This window comes from Semicossyphus pulcher, unplaced genomic scaffold (assembly GCF_022749685.1).
Source record: "Semicossyphus pulcher isolate SPU_LCO1_2020_fin unplaced genomic scaffold, fSemPul1.0.p SCAF_7, whole genome shotgun sequence".
NCBI lineage: Eukaryota > Metazoa > Chordata > Actinopteri > Labriformes > Labridae > Semicossyphus > Semicossyphus pulcher.
In genome coordinates this window covers 9295692-9305956 of record NW_027211748.1, presented here as the reverse complement: position 1 = coordinate 9305956, position 10265 = coordinate 9295692, and the positions used below count along the sequence as shown (strand labels likewise).

Genomic DNA, 10265 nt, shown 5'->3' with positions numbered 1-10265 from the left:
AAAGCTTCACCCTCTATATGGTCTGGCTCGGTTGATTGGGGTCAAGAGATCCCATGTCACACACATTTACACCCACACACACACACACACAGATGTATACACACACAATGCGGTTGTGATGGTGGTGTTAATTAGAGTTGCGCATAAATGAAGGCAGATGTACTCCACCTCATTCTTGGGGTCAATTAGCTGTGACAGCAAGAGCAACACAATCCTAAGACCCAATTAATGAGAGGATTTACTTATTATCACACCGACGGGATATAATTACATTGAAACATTTAGCAGTATGGTTAAGTGCTGGATGGCAGATGCTACGGCTAACATAAGCTCTGAGGAGGGACAGTTTGTGCATCATATTCATACTTGTTGTTCAAGTCAGCCGACTGTTAATTGTGCTTTTTAAACACTCATACAGGTAGATTGGCCGCTACATTCTTCAGTCTTTTACAGATATTGACTCTTTGAAGGAAATCAAAAACTGCTGACGCAGACTTGACCACCAGCTGACAATCAGACCAGGAAAAACTCCAGCATGTGTATTCAAGATGTAGGACAGGATGGAGACACCAACCAGCACACATCCACCAGGTACGAGGTAGCTCAAAGGTTTACATGTTACCTTTGGATCTGTTACAGTACAGATGGGGAAAAAACACCTCACTGGAGACCCAAACTATCAATCTGACGATACAGCACTTGGTCATCACATGTACCAAGAGATTCAATTACACACTCATCCAAAGGTGATTCATTGTCTCCCTAGAAATGGTGAATTTGGACGTTTGAGATTTAGCAGCCGAATATATAAAATGGGTTCTCTGTAAAAAAGTGTAGTGATGATTTTTCCACACTTCTGTGAGGATGACATTTCTCCTGGGGTAGATGTGGCAAAAAAAAAAATCTGTTCTAAAACTAATTTCAAAAATCAAACATGTGAAACATTTTGAGCACTGGAGGCGAATCAGCTTTCATCCAAACATGAAAGAAAACACAGCCAGCAGCCAGCTCGTGTGTCGTTCTGTATCTGGAAACTCTTCGCTATAAAAAATCATAATGCTCAAGATAATGTTTCTCCATGCTTGGTCTTGATTTGGCCCACAGAGGTTTTGACGAACGTGCTCATATTCGGGCATGTTCGTCTTCAGAGAGGAGAGGTGAGCTGTGATCCAGACAGAAACACAGACCTGCTAATTAAAGCTGAAAACACTCGTCAGCAGCACACTTCTCTTTTAGCTCCAACACCCTGCTTCACACACACGCACACACACACACACACACACACACGCACACACACACACACACACACACACAGACGTCACAGTCAAGTTCGATTCAGCTCCAGACTTGCATGATACAGCCATGATATGCCCTCCCTTTAAAGCTAAGTTCAGGTTGCATAGGGAGGTTGCTTACAATAGAGGTATCCAATCAATGCACACACACACACACACACACATAGAAACACACACACGTGCTAACCTTGGCCTGACCTTACAAGTCTGCTTTGCAATCTTCCTGCAACACTTGACAAAAAACATCACCAGTGTGTCTCAGCAGGGTGCAGATTGTTTCTGTGCAGGAGTGTGAGTGTTGTCCTTCATTCAGTTACACTGACAGCAGACGGACAGATACCTGCGAGAGACGAGGTAGAGAGGAGGAGTTGGAAGGAGAGGAGGAGACCTCTATTTTTGGAGACGGTATTCTCAATGTGTCCCGGGGGAGATGGCCGCTGTGGGCTCCCCTCCTCAGATGGCAGCTCCGGAGAAACCTGGAAGAGATGAGCAGAAGAGGATGTCAGTCACAGACGGGGAAACATAAGGATCATTTTGGGACCATTGCAACTGTAAACATGTAAAAATATGCGTGCAGAGTCTCATTTCCTTTCGCCCTGAAAACTGCAGCGACCTCCAGTCTAGAGCATCATGGGACTAAATGCACCACCACTAACAACAAAAAAAGGCCCGCCAGCCCATTTCTCCAACATTCAGGCCTTTTCTGTTGCTGTGACAACAACAAGGACACGAGGAGGCAACCTTGGACGCCGGACAGCTTTGTGTCGATACAACACTGGCTTCCTCACAAAGGCTGTCAGCTTTACAGCACTGACTCACACCTCACAACAATACCGTCTGTAGGGAACTGATCTGAATTATCTGCGGTCAAACTGTTTAAATCCAAATCTTAATTTACTGCAGCCACTCAGACCACCAAGGCTGCTAATGGCACCAAGTTTCTCTCTGTGGGTGAAATGGTCGGATTAATACATCTCATCTAGAGCTGAGAGTTTCTGTAAAGCCACAGTTGAGCTTACACCCTGATTGGCTGATAATTTCAGGAAGTGTTGGTGCCATAAAAATAAGTAGAAATACGTTTACCTGCTTACGTGTACCTGTTTTTGTAGAGAAGTTTACCCAACTTTTAAATCAGAAATATGCACATCATGATCCGGGCCGTAGTCAACATTTTATTTACAGACATGGTGGGAAAAGTCCTGCCAGCTTCTCTCCCTACCTCGCAAGAAAATCTGGACCCTGATGAGGTGTCAATTATTTTAATTATTTGGATTGATCATACTTTATTTATTCTGCTAACTGTTCAGTTGGAACAGTGTTGGACAGCTTAAGTACTGCCAGGAATAAGATTCTGGGTACTGAATCATTTATTTTATTTTTTTATTATTATTTATTTATTAGGTCTAAAAATGAACTGGAATAAGCATTTAAAAAAACTCACCATGTTTAAGCTTTTTACTATGAAAAGGCCAACGACATGAGGCTGTGACCTTTTATATATATTACTGTCTTGTTCGATTATAATGTGCGTATTGTGTGTGTTCAATAAATGAACTGGTATTTTACACGTATTACACTAGTCAATTGAACACACATAGGTCAATAAAAGTGTAGATAATAGTCTGTGTGAATTAAATAAAGTTAAACAAGATAGTTTTTTTTATGTAATAGAACCACAATCATGTATTAATGATTGCTGCTGATTGCTCTGCGATTACCACTAACAGTCTGTTTTTATTCACCATCACATCACAGGTGAGTCATGCACACACAGGTGATTTGGCACAAGATAAAACCAAGAGCTTTCACCCTGAAAATGCTGTCAGACGGGCACCCAAGGGTACTGCATCATTCACTCTGCACACTGGTCAGTCCATCATCTGATGTCTGTTCAGAGAGCCAGAGGCAGAGATGTTGTGTTTAGTCTGACATCTTGTGGTGAAAAGTAGCATTTTAGCTCCAAGCAAAGTCCACCTCCACCTCCAGTGTTTTATTATAGCGTTAAATTATCAAAGCGCTCTTTGGGTGGGTTTTATAATATGTGAAATGGTTGGGTGTTGTTAACTACGTACTTAGGATTTACTGATGTACAATAAAATAACACTAAAAGTTTTTTCAGGAATATTATACTCAATTTTTTGTTAGTTTTTCAAGCCAAATGGTAATTCAGGCCAACACCTTAAGCGGCATGTGTTTAATATTAACTCCTGTACGTAATGTCTGACGTGGTTCCGTTATTAGCTCTTTTGTATTAGAAATCTCACTTGTGGTCTCGTAACAATTCAGCTTCTATGACAGTAGCTAACACAAAGCCCACAACAATATTGTGTTTAAAGCCAAAAGGATATTAGACTGTCATTCAAATACACATAATGGGGTCTTGTAAATTAAATTAAGAAATAAATATTCAATTATCTAAATGAAAAGAATGTAATTTAAACTTAAATTGCATCGCCTAAGAAGCTCTCTTAGAAAGCTAAATGGCTTTTATATGACTATGAAATTTAACAATTCTCGCCTGTAGCTCTGTCTGTGACTTTAATTATGACTTAGTTGGTGGTAGGGAGGTGTTGAGGAATGTCTTGATGATAGAGGGGAAATGTGGACTTGAGCCTGGGTGAATGATGGGAAATGTAGTTTCGGGGCTTGCTCAACTGGTCTCTTTTCTAAATGATTAAAAGACAAGAATATTTAAGAAATATCAATATCCCACTGGTCAAAAATATATACAACACCCATTAGTGTTAGGGTGACTCCAAAGTTTTCAGGATTTACAGTCGTTTATTTAGAAGAACATTTAAGTGACTCTAAATCCCAGAGTGCTTTGAGAGCTGCAGGTGGCCTCTGGTAGTTGTAGTCCACCTATCAGTTTCGTTTCCGTGTATCTAGCTTAGGTGTTGGAATCTGCTCTGCAAAGACAACACATGTGAAATTATTGATCAGGTAGGGCAAACAGCTTATTCTACCGGCACCCGCCTATTCAGCTTGTCGATTGCATCAGAAATATCACTTAATATCTTACAGTCAGTCCTTATTTATATACCGTTAATGTAGAAGCTAACGTTACAACCAGTGTAAAATCAGCGCTTACATGGCGATGCATTTCCTTTTGTTCAGCTAGCTTATGTAGAGAAATACAGCAGCCCAACACTCAGAAGTATTACTCATTTTAAATAAACAGAGCGACTGAAAGGTTTCACAGGGTTGTTTTCTACCGAGCTGTTTCCAATTTTAGACACGCTGTAGCTACACATTTACGACCAAACTCGACACGTCGACATTTATTCGGCTAGTCCTGCTGAAGTTACACATTTATCAGCCATATGGTCAGCTGTATAAATGTATAACCTGTTCGCTTCATTAGCATTGAGCTACGTCAGTTAGCATTAGCATATCGCTTGTCGCAGTTATGTTGTTTACATCCGGTAATGCGGGTCGGTTGGCTAATTTACATGAGTGTAGGTGAGTTAGTTTGGGGAAGCAGACCTGCGGGATATCATGAGTTTGTCTGCAGAACATTAACTCTAAAACAAATGTCATTAACATGAACAAAGTTGTTCTGGTACTGTCATGTCCTCTAACTGAAATGTCTTGGTTCTCTCAGGGTTGTTTGAATTTATGGAAACATGTCAAAGAAACGGGGCAGGTAAGAGTCAAGTCTGACTTAATTGTTTTGACCCTGATATATTACATTGTATGTCAGTTTAAGTAACTATGCATCTGGAATGACACAGCAGGCAATACTTTAATCTGCCCTTTAAACGAATCTACTTCTAAATGTAGGACTTTTCATATCAGCTTTAATCCTAGTGTCTCCAATACTCCCCTCTCAGACTAGTGGTTAAAACTTAGATAAATCATTATTCTAAACTCACTTACATTATTTTTTTCAACATTTTGTTGAAACTGCCTCAAATTTAAAATCAGTACATTGAATGTTATGGGTTTTTGCAATTTTATTCTTTCAATGAATTTGGCATATTTGGCCTTGGTAGTCGGCCCTATTCATTACAGTGCAGATAAACGGACGGAAGAAGCATCTCTACTAAGTTCTTATACCACACTGTGTAAAAACACTATAAATAATACTCCTGCATTCAAAACCTCACTAAAGTAAAATATGTACAGTATATATTATTATTGAAACGTATTTAAAGAATGTAAAGAAAAAGTACTAATTGGACCGCGTCTGTGTTTTGCTATAATATGTGTTGTTTTCTGGATTAATATAACTGCTTTCATTGTTGTTGGTTGAGGATGTGCCAAATTTAAACTCTACATTATAAACACATACTAACATCCTGTTGGGTACTTTATCTACAGCATGCACGTTTTAAATAGACTATTTAGCTGAAGGATTAGTTGAAATTTTATATACATTTAGGAACATTTAATCCTTAATGTTATTAGAAATAAACAAAGTGACTTAATTTGTAGGTTTGTGGTTTTCAGTAGACTGGAAGGGTGTGAAATTGTAATCTGAAAAGTAACTAAATAGTCAGATAAATGTAGTGGAATAAACGATGCAATATTTATCTCGAAGATGAAGTGGAAAAGAAGTATAAAGTTGCGTGACAAGTACCTCCAATTTGTACTTAAAAGCACTGTACTACAGCAAAAGTACTCAGTTACCTTCCACCAATGCAGATTTAGTGTCACAGCTGTTGTTTACCACAACACCTCTGTGCTTCATATTTGCCATTACTTGTTATGCCATGTTTGATATTAGTAACGGCATGTGTAGTGGGACTAAAGCAGGTTTTGATCAGTGAGAACATGACTAAACATTTCAGAAATCAGTTAAGCTGTAGCACTTTGAAGTGGAGGCAACTATCCCATGACAGCATGACACTTGTAAATATTATTATTAGACAGGCCATGCATATGGGGAGACAGCGCCCATATGGTATCACTTAATTTCATCTCTTAAAGACCTCCTCACTCAGAACAAATATTCTGACACTAATATTGATAAATATCTCATAAATCTACAGCTAATATATTAATGCTTACATTCCCTCTGTGCTTACAGGAAGCGTAGCAGTGGAGAGCTGAGTGAGAGCTCAGCGTCGGCCCTGAGCCCGGACCCTGACAACCTGCTGGGCCGCAGGATTCAGCACACCTGGAGGGAGAAGGGGAACGTGACCAAGTGGAAAGGAACCGTTCTGGAGCGCCTCACTGTGAACAGCTCCCTCTACATGGTCAAATATGACGGCTTTGACTGCGTGTACGGCATCGAGCTCTTCAAAGACAGCCGAGTGTCCAACCTGCAGGTGTTGACAGAGAAAGTTGGTGAGTGTGACAAAGATTCCCTGTTATGCATTTTACAAACAATCACGTATTAAGATATTTTAGTCTCATTTAAGCTGTGTGTTTCTCAGTCCCTCAGAGATCACTGTCAGCACTATTGTGGCCTTTTCTTGAGGGTTCTTTATTTAAAGTTTGCGTTTGTCTCTGTACTGTTGTGATTGTTTCTGCTTTAGTTCTTTTGATTATTCTAAATACACCACTGTTCTCACTGACGTAATCATAAAGACAAATAAAGAAACAGTGTTGTAGTAATGTGATCGGGTGTCACTTAAAATGATAATACTGACAATGTGAGACCAAGCAATTCTTGACTTTTTCAGTAAGAGGAATGAATATTACCTGATACACAAGTCAATAGTAAAGTTCAGGTCACTTCAAAACATTTTCTTACTTCAGAAAAATAGTTTTTGCATGTTTTATTACTGCTCTTCCAGCATTCACAAAAAGTATAATATTGATTAATACTCTGGCGTCTCGGTTCTTTAAAGTTTTCCAGTTAACAGTCTTACACAAACGTCTTCCTTCCGCAGTGAACAATAAGATCAAGGTGCCTCCCGGGGCGGAGGAGCTTGTGGGCCGAGCTGTGGAGCATCTGTTCGAGAAGGAGGACGGGGAGAAAAACGAGTGGCGGGGCATGGTGCTGTCCCGAGCCCCCATCATGACCCACTGGTATTACATCACCTACGAGAAGGACCCGGTGCTGTACATGTACCAGCTGTGGGACGACTACAAGGACGGAGATCTACGTGTCCTGCCTGAATCAGGTACACTAAGGAGAGCTTTGTTGTGTGTTTGCATAAAGCTGGTAGATGGTTCATGTTTCCGAAGCTGCTGGAAGGTGGGAGGAAGAGAACGGGACAAATTTACATAGTCAGCATTACAAAACACTCCGATCTCTATGCTGTCTTCATTTTCCTGACCAGTTTGTGCAGAGTTTCTGCTTGATTCAATAATAAAAGATAAAGTTATGTTCTTGATTTATCATGAAAACTTTATACTGTTAAGAGAGAAATGGAAGAGACTGGGAGAAGTTAATAAAAAATAAACTGGGCAATCATGTCTGCTGAAAGTTCAGCTTCATCTTTTAAATCATGAACTATCTGAACTTCGGCTGATAAAAAAAGAGGTATTTTTTTTCTCACTAATCTTGCTGTTGTTTTTCTGTCCTTCACTCAGAAAACAAACACCTCCTGCCAGCAGACAGGAAGCCAGGCGAGGAGCCAGAGAGCCTTGTGGGTAAACAGGTGGAGTACGTCACAGATAACGGTCTTAAGAGGACGGGCTTGGTCATCTACCAGGTCCCAGCAAAGCCTACGGTATACTACATCAAATACGACGATGACGTCCACATCCACGTGTACGATCTGGTGAAGACCACCTAGTACTGACTGTCCGGTTTCATCTTCAGCCCATGGCCCGTCTCTGACCTGACCAGTCGTTACCTGGTAAAGTGTTTCAGATTTCAGTTTCCCTCCAGGAGGAGGCGATGTGCCGAAGATCAAAATCTGTCTTCTTTTATTTTCTATTCTCGCATTAAAGACATATTGGTTTTGATTCTTAATTTTAAGTTGACCTTAATGTTTTACTATGAGGTCCTTTTCATTGTAAATAAAGCAGGTCTGAAACTGGTTGTACAGTGCAGCAGATGAGATGGAGCTACAAGTTTGGTTAAATCATACTTGTATTGTACAATTTTCAGACTCCAAATTCATACTTTTTGTAAGCAACCCATCAAACTAAAAGAAATGAGCTTTCTTACGCATACCTCTGTGTTTTACTCGTATCTTATTTCATGTTTTATATGCTCGTGCTATTTATTTCATTTGGAATATCTGGCTGTGCTGATGGTAACATTTTGGCAAAACGTGTCTGCTGTGCTTTATGTGTGTCACTGGGTAGGCCTTTCAGTTTGTGGAATATAAGAGTAATATTCATTTAACCAGTGTGCTCATTTTACCATCACAGTGAAGTCTGATTTCAGTTGAAGTGTATAGGCATTAATGAGACTAGCCTGTCTCACCTCATGCATATAAATCACAGGTTATTCTTTAAAAAAATGTGTATCATATTTCTGTTTATTTTCAACATGTAAACGGCAAGTTTTCTACATTATTATAATATATGAAAAAAAAATACTGATGTTGTTGTCAAGTTGTTTCAAGGTGTTTGTGCTACACACTATTTATGTGGTTCAATTTGGCCTCCAACATTGTTTAGTATTTGGGACTGAAGTCTTTATTATTTGCCAAAAAAGAATGATGTGATATGATAATATTCAGGCCTGTTCTTTGTGACCTTAATATGTTTTGTTCTGTAAATATGATCTGAGACATTTTTATGAACGTAAAACAAAGCTGCTTGAAAATAATTTTCTTGTCAAGTCTTTTTGTGTTCCAACAGTTCTTCATATTCACTAATATTAATTTACTACAATACATTTAAGAAATAGGAAGCACATTTCCACAGCTTAGGTGCTTCATATAAATAAAGTTGAGTCCTGTTTTTCCAGTTAAGAAATAATTAACAGAATTAATGTACTAAACTTAAAAAAAAAAGGTTTTGGAACTGCTCTGAAATAACGACGCAATGCCCTTTTTTGCTTTATAATTTCACTGTCTAACCTCTTATTGTCATCATCTGCAGAGCTCATGACCTCCAGTTTTATAACTTTCTATAGCTGATATAGTGGTACAGTGTACCTATTCAGAATGCTGATATTTTCTGAATTAATGCATGTGTAGCTCAATGTGAAATCTTACTCTTTATACTATCATATGAGCTGAGAGACGTCTCTCCTTGACCTCTCTGAATAAAGCGATTACTGAAAAACACTAAATGGACTCAGATACAGATGCTTCAAATGTTAAGTGAATTCATAGCATTTTTCCCCCCAAAGTCATCTTCAGCTTTTAATTGCAAGGGTCACGTACCTTTACACATATTAAGGTAAAATAATTTTTTAAATTGATTGGATGCTCCCTTCAAATTCCCCCAACGACATCTTATCTGTTCCTACTGCTGACGAATAGTTTAATGAATGTGCCTGCTTACATATATATATTGATAATTCGTTTTACAATGTCAATCTAATTTAGCAGAGGGGAACAGACCAAGGCAAATTTCAAGTTCCATTTTTGTAAGAGGCTGAAAAACAAAATAAGATAATATTTATCAATTACAGGCAATAAGACATTTAATAAAAAGTGCAACAAAATTAAAGCTTATCATTGATGCATGTCATGTTGAACAAGAAGGAAGTCTGCAGCGATGCTAGGAACTCTGACTGATGGTGCTTTTAGCTAAATGCTAACATGCTCTCAACCACAATGCTAACATGCTTATGTTTAACAAGTATAGTGTTTGTCATGTTCGCCAACTTTTTAGCATGCGAACATTTTGTAACTAGCAATAAATACAAAGTAAAGCAGAGGCTTGAAGGAACTTATTCTATTTTCGCATGTAGGCCATAAGTATTCTTAGCAATAGTTGTTGAGTCATTTTACTCAAACCAAAACCATGTTATAGTGACACAGAAAAGTAATTTAGATTTGTCCCATGGGAAACTTTAATGTCTGTACAAAATTTCATTGAAACCCATCCAGTTAGTGTGATAGTTCAGTCTGAACCGACCAAGTGCCTTTAGAATTCCTAGATCGGTGC

At 38.9% G+C, this 10265-nt stretch overlaps 1 protein-coding gene across 1 annotated transcript; it reads left to right on the top strand.

Moving 5' to 3' along the window:
- Positions 1 to 4173: 4173 nt before the first annotated feature.
- On the top strand, positions 4174 to 9119 carry LOC138611551 (spindlin-Z-like). The gene is made up of 5 exons (XM_069684724.1): positions 4174 to 4238; positions 4900 to 4941; positions 6328 to 6587; positions 7136 to 7369; positions 7782 to 9119. Exons 2-5 carry the CDS (start codon positions 4922 to 4924, stop codon positions 7985 to 7987), a joined length of 720 nt encoding a protein of 239 aa, XP_069540825.1. The 5' UTR covers positions 4174 to 4238; positions 4900 to 4921; the 3' UTR covers positions 7988 to 9119.
- The last annotated feature ends 1146 nt before the right edge of the window (positions 9120 to 10265 follow it).

Bases quoted from the DNA above. Each gene is read 5' to 3' on its own strand.
- LOC138611551 (XM_069684724.1), top strand. From the start codon at position 4,922: ATGTCAAAGAAACGGGGCAG. The intron at 4,942-6,327 runs GTAAGAGTCAAG...CTGTGCTTACAG, and splicing joins ATGTCAAAGAAACGGGGCAG to GAAGCGTAGCAGTGGAGAGC. The intron at 6,588-7,135 runs GTGAGTGTGACA...TTCCTTCCGCAG, and splicing joins GGTGTTGACAGAGAAAGTTG to TGAACAATAAGATCAAGGTG.